The sequence below is a fragment of the Rutilus rutilus genome, assembly GCF_951802725.1.
Source record: "Rutilus rutilus genome assembly, chromosome: 9".
Classification (NCBI taxonomy): domain Eukaryota; kingdom Metazoa; phylum Chordata; class Actinopteri; order Cypriniformes; family Leuciscidae; genus Rutilus; species Rutilus rutilus.
Window position 1 is genome coordinate 17,117,267 of NC_140223.1, and position 19,605 is coordinate 17,136,871.

The following is a 19,605-nucleotide window of genomic DNA, read 5'->3' on the forward strand; positions in this document are numbered from 1 at the left end:
GAAGTGTTAGCAATTAAGGAGTGGACTGGACTGAAGTATATCAAATGAATTTCAGTTCAATACACTAGTATATTGTTTGTTATTATTTAGTGTGATTTATCGCTTGAGTGAATCATTCAGTGACTCACTCATAAAGACTGGTTGCATAAACTACTTAGACTAGTTAGTCATACATTTTTTTAAGACTGGTCATAACTTTTTTTTGAAACAGTTACATAAAAAGGTAGATTGATCTAATTTAAACATAAAATTAAATATAGCTAACTAGCATAAGACAACAAACAAACACATGCACGGTCAACATCGGAGAGCTATTTCTCGAGGACGGTATCAGTCATTTCTGGTGCAACTCAGTCCAAAGATCATCTGATCATGTTATTGGACAAAAATGGTAGGAGTAGCGAAAAAACGGTTTTCATTCACTTCAAAATGGCGGACAAACAAAAGGATGGAAAATGAAAAATAAGATATCGTCAGAATCGGCATAAGCCAAGGAATGGACATGGAATGGACCAGGACAAGGAAAATGTTTTCAAAAGTAATAAGCGTTTTTGCAAAAATCCTTATATCTCTGAAACACTAGATGGCGCTGTGTTCAAACTTCTCAGGTACCTTCAATGACATGCTGTTGATGACCCATATCAAATTGTGTGCCGATATATCAAATCATTCAAAAGATATTGCAAAACGATTGATTAATTTCAAAATGGCGGACCGATGGTTCATCCGATCCTGACGAAATCTATAGACAGCAGGATCATGATTGTTTAAGAATCACTGTGATAGAGAGAACAGGTTTCAAACAGTTTCAAACTATGGCACTGTATGTATACAACAGATTTTCTTCTTATTCAAGAGAGGGGACAGGAAGTGCTAGCATTACCATTTCATTTTTTATCTCAAAGATGATAGATATCTTTAAAAATCTGCCACACAATGGCCACTGTCGAGCGTGTTGGCAATCCAAATGAACCACCTGCCTCCTCTCAGAGTCCCAAACCCTGTAATTGTGCATTGATTTGACAGACAGCTACATTATGATCATATGAAACAGAGCTAATCACGCTTTCCTGTCTCTTTCATCTGCACCAATGAGCTCCTTCCATACGAAATTCAATGACATTTCGCTTCTGCACCAAAGATGAGGAAAGGTCTTCTGTGACCCCTGTTTTTCAGGCCTGCTCACATGCAAAGCAGGTTATACAAGAGTCTTAAAAGAGCCTTCCTTTCAGCAGGCGACAGCAATCAAGGGCCCTCAGAAATAAAAGCGATTATAAACATCAGCCTGTTCGTTATAGCTATTAAGCCCGTCTGCCTTTCTGTCTATTCTCCCCAGAAATTTTTAGGCAATTAATTAAATTCCCATGTCCGTGCCTGGCAGTCATTAGTCTAATATCGGCTTTCAAGGGAGCACCGAGGCGGCGGTCGCCGTGCCAGGTCACATCACGAGAGACAGCGAAGCTCTGCTTCCCGTTTGCCCTCTACAGATCGCCTCTCCTCTTTTTATCACCATTCATTTTCCATCAGCAATACGATGCCAGCATTATGCTTGACTGATGTGGAGAGACAGAGCAATTTCCTGAGACACTTAACACCAGGTCACATGGGGTTGAAATACGATAGACAGATACAGCCATTCACAGGCTGCTACTCGAGATGATGCCAACCCAGATGTTATGTCAATGGGTGAGGAAAACACTTTCTCGGTGCTTCGATTTTCGAGGACGGCGAAATTGCTCCTCGAGTGCGCTTTCAATTTGCCCAAAGGAACGAGGTGAAAGCGAGACCTCGTTCGAGTAGATATTCAAACATATTCATTGAACTGCCTAACGGAGGAGACTAAATATGGAAATTAACTTTGACTGCCAGATGTTTCCTCTGTGTAATAGAAGTCATTACCATCACATTTAGTACTTCGTTTCCAAATCGCCTCGCATTACGCGGTGAAATGTATTCCTCTGCGAGCTCGGTAACAGTGCATTACGCACAGATAATGATGACTTTGTTATCCTGTGGTCTGTGAGGTCCATTTCCCAGCTCGCCTAACTACAAATGTCAGCCCCGACAGGCAATTACAGGAGTCCGGTTACTCTCTCCTCTGCTATCGTTCTCCAATCTGAGAGACCCTGGCGTGGTGAAGAGCAAAGGTAATTTTCCCTCGGGCCTGAAACGAGGCCATGAACTTGGCTATTAAAGGCCTAACAGGTTTTGTCCAAGCAGTCTGCTGGATGCTTGCTTGACACGCAGTCGATATCCTCTGTCCTCTCGGGCCATCTCAACTGTCAGCGGTCAGAAGTTAGAAAATGCTGCACTCAACAGCTGATGACATGTGAAAATCAGCCATTAAAGATGTTGAAAGATGTTTTTCATATGAGCACATATTTTATAGTAGTTTTCCTGCATTAGCTGAAGCACTTAAAATAATTAAATAAATGTATGTTGTAGGTGTACTTGCACTGCTCAGATAGCAATACACCCACAGATGCCTTATTAACGGCTGTTTCAATGGGCCGTAAACATAAGCTGTAAGCCCACCGCCATATTGGCACGGTCAAAGGTGGCCCGTGAAGTTGACTGAGATTTTGCAACCTTAGTTAGACTGAGTTAAATAATGCATGTATGATGAATGTCTATATATGAAATAGACTACAGCAGATGATTTTGCTAAACTATCACAATACAAAATTACGAAGGCGTCAGCTAACACGAAATAAAAAAGTTACCATAGTAACTTAAAGTAAAAGTAAAAAAAAAAAAAAAAAAACATTAAAAGAACCATAGTAAAACCATGTAGGCCAAATATTAAGTTAGTACATATAAAAACACAAACCAATACATTCTCACCTTTGAAAGGTTATCCAATTTCTTCGGAAATTTAAATCGTGGCGGCTTCACAACCAGAAGCTGCGCTATGATTCATACTGTGAGTGACGACCTTTTACCGTCTATGGTGACAACACGCTGACCGTTGCAAGATGGCGGGAAAGCCATATCTGGAGCGGTCGAATGTGATCCTACGTATACATTTTTCTGAATAAATGCCTACATCTAATCTAAAAGGTGCAAGCTCTTCAGCGGCTTCGGGATGTAATGAAAGCGCAACAGATCCACCTGCTGGACACATTTAGCTGCATCTATTATTTCAGAGGATGAAATACCGTTCAATAAACATTTACATGGTAACCATATTTTCAGACAGAATATAAATAATAGTTGTTGATTTACATTGTCAATTTGACTGTCAAAGGTTTTTAATAAAATGATACTAATAATATAACGTTATTAATCTGTTTGGGGGACGGGGTTGGTTTGTAAATGTTTTGTTTTTCCATTTCAGATTGGCTACCTTTATCCAAAATTACAAATTAATGAACAACACAAACATCGAATGTTCTATAAGGAAATACATAATGTAATAATTTCGGTTCTAGTAGTTTTTATTCGTTTTGTATAAGCTACATATTAGCCTACAAGCTATAGCTACACTGTATGTTTAACACTATAACGTTACTTTATTCAAACTTGGAGAGTTTATACCAATTACATGTCATTACATGGGTGTTTCTTCAATTATGGACACTTTTGGCCCTGTAGACTAAACTCTCTTTAAACACAAACTTTCCACACACTGAAAGTTTCAGTGTAATTTCCACCACATCTCTAATAACGTATTCTGTATAATGACATCTGTGATGGAAATGGCGGTAAAAAACATTTTTGCAAAAATATAGACTTAACTTTGAAAGAAAAAGAAACATTTAATTGGATCAGAATCGTTGGTCTGGGTGAAGATGACACCAATTAATTATTTTCACAAAATAAATATTTAAACGGGTTATTCATTTTTCTTACTCCTTTTTAAAATAATGGTTTATGCTTTTTTGTGCCTTATGTTTTAAGAGCTGGAAGACTTCAGACAAATGTAAGGCAGTAAAATCTTTACACAAACAAATAATAAATAAATTATGAGGCATTATAAAAAGTTTCCAGTTTCAATGTCACCTTAATCCATTAAAAATAAAAACAGCTGAAATCTGTTAGTTAAAAAACAAAACAAAAAAAATGCCCTGGGAGATACAAGTGCCTGAAGTTGAATAAACACACATATACAATTCGTTTAATGTCTGTATGCACATCTCAGCGCCTCTAGGAACTTCACATCTTTGAAATGAGCAATTTCCAGGAAGGAATGCAGAACAAAATGACAATATTTTGACACTACAGAGGGAAATATTTTATCTGCAGCAGCAGCAAAAATGACTGGAGCATGATGCTGAGAGAGACAGGAGGTAAAATATTATAATAATGCCCCAGGAGTCATAATCATCATGCCAAGAATAGTGATGATAATATAGAGTAGTGGTGCAGCAGTGCTCAGGATGTCAGTGAAGAGTCACAGTGCCATTAGCACAACACGTACACTCAAACCTCAGCCTCTGGTTCAGCTCCATCAGGAAACGAGCGCATATGCACAGCCGGTCGCCTGGACACGCGAACAGGCCTGATGAGAATAGCATCATGTCATTTCACAGGGATTTGAGCTGAATAAATACACCGCAATTTCTCCCTCGAGGGCTTATCAGACCTGAAGAGTATGATGAAACCTCCTGCAATATGGCGTCTCGTTTTTTCCCCTTGAAACCCAAGATATTTATTCAAAACCAAGCACGATGTGCAATGATGACGACCACAGGTTTCAAGTTTTACACACTTTATTCCTAAAACATTGGCTGCACCATCCATAGCGGCACGCAATTGTATGTACACATTTATATACACACACACAATTCTCTAAATCTGTGATATAAAATATATAATCCGACAATGTACCTCTTGTCCTCTTATTTGAACACATTAAATTGCTGTACAGGAATTCTGTAGCTACAGCCTATCTTTAAAGTCCCCACCACACAAAGGTAAGAACGTGAGCTCCTGTATACTTCATCTGTACACTGTGACAGTAAAAATTGTGGAGAAAATATTTCTCTAAATATTCCTCTAAAAGCAACCTACAGCAAATTCACTTGTCGGTTCTGTAATTAAGACAATTACATATATGACAAACCATTTTCATTTAATTTAGGAAGGCAATATGCATCTTCCCGTGTTTATATAATATAAAAGGATTAAGAAATTACACATTTAAAAACATACAATAAATAAGATATATGCAGGCATTTCAACTGGATAAAACCTGACCCAAACTGCACTTTCAGGCCTTTATCAGTTCACTGAGATGGTCTAGTTCCTTTCCCTCCAGTTGTTGAGATGGACACTTGGCATAAACTGGGCAGCCTGGCATTGCCATAAGTGCGCTGTCTGATTGCAGTTGGTTTGTCCAGCCGTGTCCACAGCGTGGAGGCCTGCGACGGCAGTGCAGTGATGCGGTGTCTCTGCAGGGTCTGTTGTGAGAAATCAGGGCAACAGTTGTGCAGAGTCCCTCGTTTGTTAGAGCATGTTCATAATGAAGTTGTACATTTGGTTGAGCACAACAAAGTGCACGGGGAGACAAGAGCGCCGGTCCTGAGTCGCTGGGTCACAGGTCAGCCACGAGAGGGCATTGTACTGCTCCAGCACAAATCTGCAAACACAACAAATATGTGGTTAATCTTTTTTTGATATGTTTTTCTGCAAAGAGGAGGATATTGATTGCAGTGCTGTGGCAACGTTGAAAAAAGGGCAAGACTGAAATATGTGGTTGCGATTAAGCTAACTTTTAGTTCGCCTAAAAATTACAATTCTGTCGTCATTTACACACCCTCATGCTGGTCCAAACCCTTGAGACACTTTCATTCATTTACAAAACACAATTGAAGATATTTTAATGAAACCTGAGAGATTTCTGCCCCTCCATTTACAATTACACCAAAAATGTGACGCTTCAAAACGTTCATAAAGAGATCATAAAAGAAATCCATATGAATCAAGAAAATGGATCCAAGTGTTCTGAAGAGACGCAATCGCTTTTTATGATGAACTGATTTAATTTAAGCCTTTATTCATATATAAACATCGATCAGCAAAAATACAGACCATATCAAATATGGTAAATGAAAGCTCAAACGCAAAAGAACCAATGAGGTTCAAGCAAGAACAGTTGCGCTTACATTTATCATATTTGATGTGTTCTACGTACAAGCGTTGATCGATATCTAAATGTGAATAAATGCCTAAATTAAATCTGTTCATCATTTAAAGGGATTCTCCACTTTAAAATTAAAATTCTCTCATCATATACTCACCCTCATGTTGTTTCAATCCTTTATTAATTTCTTTCTTCTGCTGAACTGAAAGGAAGATATTTAGAAGAATGTCAGTAACCAGACAGTTCCTGGTCTCATTGACTTCCATAGTAGGAAAAAAATATACTATGGAAGTCAATGAGACCAGAAACTGTTATTCTTCTAAATATCTTCCTTTCTGTTCAGCAGAAGAAAGAAATTCATAAAGGATTGAAACAACATGAGGGTGAGTATATGATGACAGAACTTTCATTTTAAAGTGGAGTATCCCTTTAAAGTCCGCGTGAACCGGAAGTTGCAAACGACTTTTCTCCAGTGCTGTGACGTATTTCCCAGTGAAAAGGAATATTGAACAGAGGGCAGGGTTTTACTCTAGTGCTCCTCCTCTCCATCTCTCGCTCATTACAGACTAACGATTTGAGGGGAGTGGTTAAGCGTTTCTCAACCCAAGCCGTCAAGCATACGTCATCAGGGAAGGTCCTCCAATGCAGAGGGGAGGGGCATTTTCAGATTTTGATTAAAGATTACGAAGCCAAAACATTTCTTTCCGTGTTTTAACTTGCACGGATTAATTGTTCACCACAAGACTAGTAATATGCGCTAACAAAGTAAATAGGGTCCATTTTGATTTCAGTTGGACTTTAAAGCAGTGGTTCTCAATCAGGGAGCTAGGTCCAAAAAAGGGTCTCAGCAAAGTTTTGGACAAAATAGGGTTGAAAACCTCTGTTAAAGCGATCGTGTCCCTTCAGAAGACTTGGATTAACTGCTTGATTCATATGGATAAAAAAAAAAATAAAAAAAATCTTTATGAACAAGGTTTAGGTGTAATGGACTTGTTCATTAGATGGACAAATCTTTCAGGTTTGTGTTTCAAAGATGAAAAGGTCTTGTGTGTTTGGAATGACATGAGGGCGAGTAAATGACACCTATGGGTAACCTATCCCTTTTATTAAATCATTGATTTACTAACTATTAATAAATCATGTTTAATGCCATTCAATAAATTAACAAATTTGTCAGGATATTTCATAAGTCAGCTCCCGTCCTTCTATGGTGGAGTTGGAAGTATGAAATGGAACCAGCGAAAAACCCACCTGGGTTCATATTATAAATGTAAAGAAATATGAGAGGCATGGGAATAAAGAGAAGAGTGACAGTAAGGTGTCCAGCTGATACCTGAGCACATCTGAGGTATGGCTGGAGTCCAGAGGGTGGGAGTGTTTACTGTGCAGCAATTCATCTGACTGCACTGACGAAACATTAAGGTGCAGAGAAGCCTGACAGGAAGACAGAAACATTCATTATATAACACCTCTGCAGATCTGTTAAATAGATTAGATTATGAATTGTGTTTTAGACAACAAAGCTGTGATGAATCTCTGGAGTGAAATGATTATTACGTTTACTCGAGAGCTCACCTTCAGGAAGAGAGGACACTGGTTCTTTGCCTGTGGGCAGGAGGACCAGAACCAGTCAGGCAGTGGACCCGCTTTAGCTGTGGACACAAAGTAGCCCAGAGCCATGGGCTGCTGGAGGATGTTGGGAGATTCGTCGTGAGACTCCATCCTGTCTGTGCTCTGGCCCTGAGGACGGGAAAGAGACCGAAAGAGGTTGAATTTAGAGGCCTATAAAACTGAGAAATTACTTCAGTCACTTAATGCCAGGGGTATATTCATTTTCTGCGTTCAGCGTCTCACAAACGGTTGTGCGCACGAGCCTTTCAAAGTAGATGCGCTTAGCGCTCAAGTCACATGTGCGGTTGTACGCTCACCATCCGCGCGGACACAAACATTCGGGCTGCACATGGACAGTGTGAGCACACGTCTGATGACGAAAATTACATCACGCGACAGTGTGTGGAACACGGATGGACGAAGTATACTTTGGGCTTTACAACACTTAAGTAAAAAGTATGGAAAGTATTATTCCTAAACTTGTTTTATGATAGTTACGACTAGATACGAGATACACAACCATTCAAAATGTAGGGGTCAGTAAAAAAAAAAAAAAAAAAAAAACTTTTATTCAACAAGGACACATTAAATTGGTCAAAAGTGACAGTAAAGATATTTTTTCAAAGAATCATGAAAAAATGCATTTTACCACAAAAATCTGTTATCAACAGATAATAATAGAAATTGATTCTTGAGCACCAGATCAGCATATTATAACGGTTTCTAACAATCATGTGACACTGAAGAAATAGCTGCTGAAAATTCAGCTTTGCCATCACAGGAATAAATTACATTTTAAAATGCATTAAAAAAGAAAAAAGTTTTTTTTGTTGTTGTAATATTTCACAATATTACTGAATTTATCAAACAAATGCAGTCTTGTTAATCATATGAAAACATAAAAAAAAAATCTCAACTCCAACCTTTTGAACAGTAGTGTATGTTGAAATTCTTCAAAAGGACAGTGCAAACAAGTTTACCTTGCTGCCATCTCCTCCGTGGTGGTAATGTGAGCCTGGTGACTGTACTGGGGAGGTGGTGGGAGAGTTGGGTAATATGTTAATGAGATCGGGGTCAACCAGATCATTCTCTGACAGCAAGTCCAAGATCCCATCCATGCCACCCATTCCATCTGTGACATCTGCAAACACAATGACAACTTATATTAGTCCGCTATAAATAATAATAAAGTAGAAGAGCTAGATGGGGTGGGGTGAGGGTGAAAGTGTCTGACCGTTGTTGGGATTGAACGCCTGGAGGCCGGCAGAAGTGGGGAACACGAGGATGTGTGTGCAGGAGGTGTCCTGAGGAGTGTTTAACTGGGACGTCTGCATGTTCAGGGTCGTGCTGCGGCCAAACACGGAGCCCGTGGACACAGAGTCTATGCAGAGATGGAGAAGGAAGGGAAATTATGACTAGGTTCTGAACTTTCATCAAGCATTCAAAAGTTTCTAAAGGCCTGAAAGGAAAAAAAATCGAAGTACAGCCCAATGCAGAACAACTGCTCTGTGTGAAAGCTTCACATTAATTACCTGGCATGATGACAAAGGAAGCCTGTGGTTCCATTGCAACTAGACATGTGCTAAGAATGCTGGGACTGTCCGCAGCAGAGATACCGCACATCCTGCACATTTCCTTCAGTCGTCTGCCGAGAGACTGCAAGTTTCGCCTGCTCAACAAAATACTCCAATCTGATTGGAACAAAAACAGCAGTTAGATCAAGAGCAAAGGGCACATGACGCCAAACACTTATAACTTATATACATTATTTAAACACTTATTATTGAATTATTGCAATACCTACCACGTAACTCCCCGTGACCTATCCTTCCAAGCCTGCCGATCACAATGCGCCAAGGAAGTGAAGTCATCTGTACAAGACCCAGGCACCATTCCCAAAGCTTCTGAATGCCCTGTCGTCGTGAAGAGCCCTTTTTCCTCCGAGCTCTGTGTGAAAACACACAAACATCCCAGTCACACACAGGCTTAGGCTTGAATAAACTATACCAATCACAGACCAACTCAGTGCTCACCGGTTGGGTACGTCAATGCTGATGATGCAGGTTTCCAGCAGCTCTCCGTACTGGTCAGTGCATGAGGCCAGGAGCCACCTCTGGTCATGTGACAGGCAGTAGGCCACAAACAGCACATTGTATTTCTGCGCAGCCTCTCCAAAAGTCTCACCCAGCTCTGTCTGTTTGTCCTTCACTGGTGCCAGGATGAATGGCGGTGCGTAGAGATGTAAACACTCTGGTCTCTGAGGGCGGCAAGAACCAAGAGGTCAATATTATTATTTATTACAAAGCTGTTTATCAAAATCTTTTTATAAATTTAATGGAAATGGTATATCTCAGGTGGTTTTTAAAATTTTTTTGATGGCACAGACCCCAAAATAAAAGACCCCATTTTAATATATATTTTCATGTATAAAGATGCATTTATACAACGAAAAAATATATAAATTTTTTATTTATTTATAATAAACAAATAAATGTGTAAAATATCTAAAAGATTATACATTCTATTAAGTTGATGATTTCCTTTTTACAAAGAATGAAAATGTAAATAAATATCAAATTTGGTCAATTTGAAGTTACATTTATTTAAATAAAAGAACAACAACAAGAATAATTTATTAAATAAATCTATTGTCATTAATAGCAAAAGTTTTTCCTCTATACTAATCCAGAGACCTTTTAGGACTCCCTTGTGGACACCAAGAATGAAATTTGGTAAATTTGGAATTGAAATCTATTTAAATAAATAAACTTCTTGTTATTAAATACGGTACAAATATATAATTATTTTGTTACTTTTCCACAGACCCTCTAGCACTATATTGCGGACCCCGATTTTGAAACCCCTTGGCCAATACATTGGCAATTATTAGGTGTACCTCTTTGCTCTGTAGTGCAGTGTCAATGGCCAGACCGGGGCCAAAGCCTGTTAGCGTTTTGACATTAGTGGAGGTTGGCAGACGCCGTCTGCACTGTGTGTAAACTGAGAAAGCCAGAGACTTCAGGTGCTGTGCGTATATATGGCGCTCCTCACTCCAGACCGGCTGCAGCAAGTATTGGCTGGGTATAATCTGGTAGAAGAAAACGCCAGATGTTTAGATCTAAGCTAAGTGAAACATTACGATCAGAAAGCGGATGAATTCTTACTTGGACATATACAGCATTCCTGATGTGAGGAGGAAGAAACTGAAGCATCTCCAGATAACAGCGGAGAAGACCCATTGTCCACACACTGGAATTACCCCCTTGGCCTGTCTCTTCATAGCTGAAGGGGTTCACAATGTAAATCACTATAGAGGGAGGATAAGTGACGGCATGGGAGTCTCCGTCAGTCGGCACCCCCACCTTCTCTCTGTCCATCGTACTGTAACAGATAAATCACGGATCAGCACACACCTCTGAGAGGATCAGTGAGAATCAGATTGTTTGGATATGAAAAGCAGTACCTCTCTGGAGGCTCAGACTGGACCTGAGGTTGGCTGGTGGTCGATGAGCCGTCCCCCAGCGTCCCTGCACTCTGACCGCTGCTCGGCTGACTGGACTGCAGGCCCTGAGCCCCAAAGGAAGGCAGGGAATTGGGCTTGGAAGACGGCAAGGTACCTATGCCCTGAGAGCAGGAGGAAGAGGTGGTGGATGTGGTGGTGGTGGTCGCCGTGGCGGTTGTGGGGTTAGTGTTGGAGGTGCTGTTGGTGGTAGGGGTGGTGTTCTGAGTGACTGTGGTGGGGCTGCTGGAGCTGGAAGTTTGCGAAGAGCTGGTAGGGTTTCGTTGGGAAAGCAGTGAGCCGTCCAAAGACTGGGATGCCAGACAGGACACTGAAGAGATACGAAATATTATAGGATATCTCTATTTTTCCTCATAACATCAAAAAGCTTTCTATTTGCTTCTTTACATACCCAAGTCTTGTCGGCACACTTGCGCATAAAGTCTGAGCTTGTTGAAAGCCTCGCTGCTGCTGTTGATGGTTTTTGGGAGCCAGTCAGTGAAAGTCTGATCTGTAAAAGGCTGGGATCCAGTATCACTCACAGTCACAATGCCATCAGCGTGAGACTTGGCAATGGGCCTGTGCTGACCGAGCCGACAGGACTGCAGAACAATAATAAATCAATCAAGTCACATTTATTTGTATAGCGCTTTTTACAACACGCATTGCTTCAAAGCAGCTTTACAGAAAATCATGACGTTAATGTTTATAATAACTTAATAGCTTGATCTTCCAAGTCATTTATCAGATTAGTGATGGGTTAGTTACATTTTGTGACAATAAAAGCAATCAAGCAGTTGAGATATCACATACCTGAGTGTACTGCAAGTATGAGAATATATCAAGTTGGATGTATGAGTATGTCCAACTTTAGAGTAATTATGCAACAAAATAAATGTAAAAAAAATCAGGCAGCTGAGATTTTCTATATAATATATTGCTTTACGTGAGTGCACTGTATGTATGCAGGTTAAGTATAAGGTACTATATATCCAATTTTGAGCATATTGCTGGACGATAATATAGTTTACATTTTTCGATGACAAACAAACAAACATCTAACAATCAAAACGATTTTCTTTACAGTACATGCCACTTAATGTGAGTGAGTGTAAGCGTATGCATCCGGGTAAAGGTTGTACATATAGTTGTTAATTTATTATAATAAAATTTTTTATAATTCGTTAAGTGGAATTATTGAGAATTACGAAACCTGTGATTTTTCAATTTAATTATTTGGTGTAGTGACATTCCGAGGTCATTAGCATGTTCTAACCTCATATACTGCTGTCAAGTCTCTGAAGAAAGTCTTGGCTCCATTAAGCAGAGTTTCATTGTCGGGACACACCACCATGTATCCGATGTCCCTCTGGGAGCTGTACGGGTCCAGCAGAAGCTTCTCCCAGTATGGCAGAGCGAAAGGAGACAGCACCACATAGTCATACTCATAACCCACCAGTAAGGTGGGGATGGGGAGGGGCTCTGGAGATTCATCCGTGCCTGAGAGAAAAGAGTTGTATTAATATACCTATATCATTTATAAACTATGCTGAGGATGGTGTCTGTTGATTTAGGCCTACCGTACGATCCCCTGCCAGCCATCTTGTGAAACTGCTGCCAGGTGAGGGGGCCCTGGACCCCCCAAGAGCGCACAGACCTCTTCTTCTGAATGGTGTCCTGCAGGACAGGCTGAAGTGACAGCAGCATCCTCACCACATCCTGGGAGAACAGCATGCTCATATCGAAAGCTGCAAGGACACAGAGAGAGAAGTGTTTTACAAACACACCGGATTTTACTTCAAACAGATTTAATGCTAAACTTAGTTAGAGAAAACTGTTTTATAGTTTACTGGCAGAATTTGCTATAGGTCTGCATGGGGATTAAAGTCACCATGAAATGACAATTTACGCTTAAATCCCACCTCTTTCCTACAATCAACCTCAAGCTTGCATTCAGATCGGTCTCCATCCAATTAACAACTGATGAATAGAACTAAGTCCTGTCCTACAAGTTTTTTTTTTTTTTTGATAATCTGTTTCACTTTGATGTCCATCACAATACGGAAGAAAATACATGTAGCTACTTCCATTTCATCGCAACAAACAAATCAAAGGTGTTTGTATTTAATTAAATACATATTCCTAGACTTCCTGGTTGGTTGATAGGAAGTCTGTGTATGTACTGTAGGTATTGTGTGTGTGCGCAACAACCTGTGTATGTACTGTATGCATGTATGTATTATGTTTCTTGTATTTAAACAGCAGAGACTGTATTGTGTGTCCAAGACAAATTTCCTTCGGGACAATAAAGTCTATCCTATGCTATCCTAGAAATTGTAAATTGCTATGTTATTTCAAAGATAACATAGCAACAGCTCCTCCGAAAAATAAATTATTGAATACATAAAAACAACTCCAAGTCCTCTTTTTATTCAATCTCTCCCCTTCAACCACCTATCACATAGAAAATACTTTTCACAACCCGATCAATTCCAGATGCTTTACTCCGACATGTCACATTATGGAAGTAAATTGACTGTAAATGTTTCATGCTGACTTTAAAACATGACTCGAAATCGCTCAAAATCACTTGTCACAACTTTCTTTTTTACAATTTTTTTTGCTGATATTAAAAACAACAGTTATTGAGGGGTAATAAATATTTATATTATTTATTATTTTTATTATATTATAATAGTATGCAAGAAATAAGTCTTTAAAACTTTTTATTTCAATAAAGTTTATTTTAATAATGTATTCATTTAAATACTTTTCAGTCATTTTGAGGCCTCCTTGTGAGCCCCAGCCCCCTGCTTGAGAACCACAGCTAAACTTAAACTGAAGGAGTAGCGAAAAAAGAAAAGTTAAAGAAAAGTAAAATAAAAGAATAAAAAAATATATCAACAACATCACAAGAAGTCGTCTCACCGTTGCGTTTGGCCCAGTGGTGTAAAGAGGAGCTCTTGACCAGTGTCTCATCGACTTTTCCTCCAGACATGTTGTCCATGAACTGTCTGCCGTGCTCAAGAGCCAAGTAGCAGTCACTGTAATAGTCCCTCTCCTCCAGGCGCATGGGCGGCTTGAAACTGGTGCTGAGAAGCTGGGGCCTGATGATGGGGGAGAAAGGGTTCGTGCACAGGTCCTGCAGCAGAAGGACGAGATCATCCGGGACCTGCTCTTTAAGGACCGCCCCTCTCTGAAGCGAGGCTGCACGTACGGCCTCAAAGTGCTTCTCTGTCTCCCGTCCGGCATCCGAACCCCGTCCCATGATGTCCAGCTCATCCTCCAGGAAGAGGCCGGCCCCGTTGCCATATCGACGGTTCATGACGGCACTAAAACCGCAGGAGCAGGGGTCCATACTTGAGTACTGCGAGTCCATGTTGGGATCACTGATGTAGACGCCCACATCCGCCCCTGTGATGTTCATGTTGCAGACGCAGATGCAACAGCTGTCAAAGTTGCAGTCCTTGAAGAGGTTCATGACTGACTCGGAGAGGATGAGGGTGACGTATAAGCTGTGCGCTTCTGGGATGGAGGGCACGGTGGCCGGCTCAACTGAATTTAAAGGTCTGCAGGTGGAGGGTGTAGAGGCGGGAGAATAGAGGTCGGAGTTCTCATATTTCAGTGAGCCCTGGACGCTGGCAGGGCCTCTGGGGGTGCGTGGGGTCCGGGGTGTCCGTGGCGTTGGGGCAGAGATTCGAGGGGTGGCGGGGGAGGGCAAGATGCCAGCGCCGCTGTTGCTGGGTGGGGCGCTGTTGGACATAAAGGTGTTGTGTGTCTGAGGGGTGCAGCTCTGGTCCTGTTCAACTGCACTTCCCACACTAGGGATGTTACTGTCAAAGAAGAGGGGGACAAAGTGTCATATGTAGTGGTCAAAATTTCAAAGCAAGTGATATTTATGGTGAGGAAAAATGGCACAAGCATACATTTCAAGCAAAATGTATGACAAAAAGAAGTTTGTTTGGTTTAAAACTATAAAGAATAGGTGTATTGTCCAAAATGAAGAGAAAAAAGTATTTGGCAGGAATTTTTATTCACCTTATTCAGTTTTTCATTTCCATTTTATTCAGTTAATTCAATTCAAGGAGAAATTATCCAAATTAAAGTCGCAACACAAGTTCTGCTTTGACCGGCCAATAGAAACAAGTAGGCATAATAAAGGGTCACTAAGATATTTTTTACATTTATTTGATAAAAAAATATAGTAAAAAAAAAAAAAGGATTAGAATTTAAAATAACTGTTTTATGTTTCAATATATTTAAAAATGTAATTTATTCCTGTGACGGCAAAGCTGAGTTTTCAGCATCAAGAAACATTTCTTTTATCAAGTAAATACAGAGGTCACGACCTAGGCTATGTTCAGACTGCAGGCAAAAACCTTTTTTTTTTTTGCATATACAGATTTTATCCAGACGGGTTTTAATAGTATTAAAAAAAAGAACACATTTGGAGGTGGTTTGATATGCGATTCCAATCAGATTTTCACAGATGCATCTCAGTCTGGATGCTCTGGCTGCTCAAATCTGATTTCAAATTGTCTTTTGCATCATTCCATCACACACGCCGATAATGTCGAAATTGGTGGCGAAAATGACAAAGTATTCATACAGAATTGAAACGGTATGTCCAAAGATTTGTCCATGACTACAGCACAGATCATCACAAACTCAGCGATGGAGGAGACTGGTATATATTGTTATGCACCGCTACTCGACAGGGCATTTATTTGAAGAGTGAGATGATTTTCCCTGCATCTGTTTTGAAAGCCTCGTCACATACAATGGTACGCCTACGTCGTTACCAAAGCAACCCATGCAGATAGGTTGGTTATGTCTGGACACACAAATCATATATGAACAATTGCAATTAATAGTGCAGAAAGTCTACCTTAAAAAGATTGCTTGCGGTCTGAACATAGCCATAAATGTTGGTTTATCTGCATTTGGATCAATCCACCAAATTGGAAAACATTACAGGGATGTTTAAGAGATAAAAACTCAGTGAATAAATGTCTCCCTCCTTCCCTTACAGTTTAAGTGAAACCACACCGGTGGCTACTCTGTTGGGAACTGTCTTCATAAATCCACTACAACCACCTTGGAAACACTTGGCAAGTTATTGCAAAATAGATATCAAAGTGAAGATATGGTAGAAAAACATCTCTGCATTAAAACACATTCTAAAAGTTGAGTGTGCTTGGCATGAACGCTCTCGGACACATTCCTCAATTAAGGCTGCACTATCATTAATATTGAATGGCTATTTTGGGCTGGCAGCTGCATGGACTACAAACAGCAGAGAAGAGTGTGTTCGGTGCTTATTAAAAACCTGACCCACTTACTTCAACCACCACCTGCTACATATACAAGAATCCCCCTGCTAAATAAGGTAAATCCATCTATTTAAAAGCCTTTTAGGCTTCCATACATGGCAACAAGCTGATGCTTGAATTACTCAATGTCTCAATGTTTTGTTTGTTACAAAAGAACAAACATGCAAAGAGTGTGAAGCATTAAAATCTGATTGGGAGGAAGAAAATCCCTAATTTCTTGGCTGGTGTACCTGTCCTTGTGGAGGAAGGTCATGGCTGCCATTGGGTGCATCATCTCCAGTTTGCCGACTGTCCAGCTGGGCCTGTAAACGCACTCTTCTGGAAGCTTGATGGGAAGCAGACACTGGCTGGGCAGCATCTTCAGAGGGGCGTAAAGGGAGCAGCCGATGAGGGCTTGGCAGGACTCAGTCTTAAACACGTAGGAGAAGTCCTGTAAATATGATAAAGAAACATGAGTCTCGCATCACAAAATGCCTCTTTATGAGAATATTCCTGGGAATCCACAGCCTTGAGTTCTACCTTAATCTCTGAGGGTCTAGGGCTACAGAAACCCTCCTCCACCTCCATCTTGAAGTTCCCGCTGATGGCCCCATCCAGAAGAGACAGGCCAGCAGCTGACTCTGTATTGCCCATGTTTATAGGAGAGTAGCCCTGCTCCAGTGACGGAGGGGTTGGGAACATCTGGTGCAGGTCTGCAGAGCCTAGATCAATAAACACACAATGAAGGAACAGAATATTGGCACTATAAAAGGAAAATAGTTAACAGATGCTTGCCATTAACAGTGTTAGTCTGTGAAGACGTGCAATCCTAAAATAGTTTTTGTTTGAGAAAACTGAATTTTATTTTATTTTAATAAAATTGTATTTAAATGATAAAAGTAGTGTTATTTTAGTATTATTTATATATTATTATAGTATTTATACATTCTAGCATGTACTCTGTTGGGTTTCATCTTCTTATTTCAGTTTTTGTAATAGTAATTGTAGCACTTTGACTAAAACAAAGTAATTAGAATAGTTGCCTTTGCAACTAATGGAAATAAAATAAGTTTTCAGGCTCACACAGCTTTATTTTAATTAACGAAAATGATTTTTCTCACACACACACACACACACACACACACACACACACACACACACACACACACACACACACACACACACACACACGTATATTAATGCTAATATCAGCCGATAACCAATATGGTAGCGGTATATGAGGCATTCTTACAGATTTAACAGCATTATTATAAAAAATTCTCTATATCTCGATAATATGATCTTTTATTTACACATTCTAAACCAAACTGCTCACACACTTCCAGTAACAACAGTAATTAGATCAAATTTATTAGTAATGATGTAGATTCAGCAGGGGTTACGATGTGGAGCACATACAAGGCAGGGGGTCAGGCGCAGCAGGTTTTGGTTCTTTCCCACCAAATTTTTCCTCTGCTCCACCAGCAGCTCTCCTGGATCCAGGCTGTTTGGGGTAAGACAAAGACAGGCTCACTTTAACTGCTCCACTGATTCCCTAGTTCAGCAAATAAAGAACTTTATGAGCACCTAAGCATTTTTCTAATGAGGCAGGAGATCCAGGAACAAAGTGGGAACTGACTGCTCTCTAATTTGGCACTAATATGCATATCACGATATCCAAAAAGATTCATTACTGTTGGGGATTCACAAACTTTGATTCATACCAAAAACTGACAAAAAGAAAGAAAGAGTTGATTTACACTGCTTAAGTTAGAATACCAAGGCCTTTTTACTTTCCACACACACTTGTGTGCATTTAGGCAGTGGATACATGGCAAGCTCATAAGAGTACTAACCGTCAGGTCATCCTCGTCAGAGTTAAAGAGGTTGTCCAGGTCATTAATGGACACAACCAGATCGGTCTCATGGATCAAGCTAGTGGTAGGAAGTGGTTTACCTCCACCTGACCCCTGGGCATCTGTGTGCAAACAAGGTTTGTTCAAGATCACAAAAAAAAATCCAGAAATTTCCAAAAACACTTAAATATTTTATTTTGTTGAGGAAATAACTCACCATCAGAAGATAAACTGTCATCATCCCTCTAAAAGTACAATAAATAAATGAATAAATAAATAAGACTGTTAATTTTGAGAAACGCAAACAGACTTTTTTTTTTTTTTAAGAGAATTACTTTCTGACCTTATTTCTCTTTCCGGTCTCCCTCTCGGGTCCAGGCTTTTTGTCTTTATCAGAGAACATAAAATCCTCGTCTCCTTCCACGAAAGCGTAAGGATCAGATTCTCGCTCCTGGTTTTCATTGCACACAGCTGCAGAAAGATACTGGTTTTTCTTATGTTCGTACATCTTCACCAGCTCTTCCGACACCTTCAGAGGCCTTTTGGAGGAGGACATAAGCCTGCAAAAAACACCCAATACTACATTACATCTCTAGTTATTGGAAAAGAACTAGTCTTACTAAATAACTGATAAGTTACACCAACTGTACTTTTTCCATCAGGTTGCTATCAGCATTATAACTGTATTTACCATGATAGATAGATAGATTAATTACTTAGGATGGCATTAGTAGGGCTGGAACAATGTGTCGACGTAATCAATTAAGTTGATTTGAGTGGAATGCGTCGACGCGTCACACTGTTTACACTCATCCTAAATCCTATGTCATATTTCACACGAAACAAAACTTGCGCGCAGCTCAAACATACTCTCTGCACTTGGTTACAAAGCATTTAAAGTCCTTGTTGGTTGTTTACAGACTTGTTTATTTAAGAACACACTGTCAATTGTGATAAAACCGCTCGGTGTTATGGACATCTGCATTTTTTGATACTGTCGCTGAATGCAGATGTGACGTAGACATGCATTCAAGCAGGTACTTTAACCTGCTGAATGAACGAAACATTTCAAGACTCACACCTTGCTGTCAATCCCAAACAATGACTAGGAATGCAGCCATCATGTATATTTGTATAAATGAGAGATGCCTTTTAATTATTGGCACTTTATTTAAAAGACTAACCTATTAAATAAAAGCTTTAAATAGCATAATTGCCACAATGTCACTATTTAATGTAGAA

The 19,605-nt window shown here is 39.9% G+C and overlaps 1 protein-coding gene across 1 annotated transcript in view; it reads right to left on the reverse strand.

The window, feature by feature from the left end:
- Positions 1 to 4,946: 4,946 nt before the first annotated feature.
- med13b (mediator complex subunit 13b) overlaps positions 4,947 to 19,605 on the reverse strand; it is a 35,585-nt gene continuing 20,926 nt past the window's right edge. The window contains exons 10-30 of the mRNA XM_084418276.1: positions 18,707 to 18,923; positions 18,581 to 18,608; positions 18,364 to 18,485; positions 17,927 to 18,011; positions 17,048 to 17,229; positions 16,759 to 16,958; positions 14,124 to 15,028; positions 12,776 to 12,943; positions 12,472 to 12,695; positions 11,608 to 11,797; positions 11,160 to 11,526; positions 10,861 to 11,077; positions 10,593 to 10,784; positions 9,730 to 9,953; positions 9,501 to 9,643; positions 9,229 to 9,387; positions 8,931 to 9,077; positions 8,677 to 8,837; positions 7,661 to 7,825; positions 7,419 to 7,519; positions 4,947 to 5,581 (exon numbers count right to left, since the gene is read on the reverse strand). Coding sequence (XP_084274402.1) covers positions 5,449 to 5,581; positions 7,419 to 7,519; positions 7,661 to 7,825; positions 8,677 to 8,837; positions 8,931 to 9,077; positions 9,229 to 9,387; positions 9,501 to 9,643; positions 9,730 to 9,953; positions 10,593 to 10,784; positions 10,861 to 11,077; positions 11,160 to 11,526; positions 11,608 to 11,797; positions 12,472 to 12,695; positions 12,776 to 12,943; positions 14,124 to 15,028; positions 16,759 to 16,958; positions 17,048 to 17,229; positions 17,927 to 18,011; positions 18,364 to 18,485; positions 18,581 to 18,608; positions 18,707 to 18,923 — 4,330 coding nt within the window. The 3' untranslated portion in view covers positions 4,947 to 5,448. The remainder of the gene's footprint in view (positions 5,582 to 7,418; positions 7,520 to 7,660; positions 7,826 to 8,676; positions 8,838 to 8,930; positions 9,078 to 9,228; positions 9,388 to 9,500; positions 9,644 to 9,729; positions 9,954 to 10,592; positions 10,785 to 10,860; positions 11,078 to 11,159; positions 11,527 to 11,607; positions 11,798 to 12,471; positions 12,696 to 12,775; positions 12,944 to 14,123; positions 15,029 to 16,758; positions 16,959 to 17,047; positions 17,230 to 17,926; positions 18,012 to 18,363; positions 18,486 to 18,580; positions 18,609 to 18,706; positions 18,924 to 19,605) is intronic.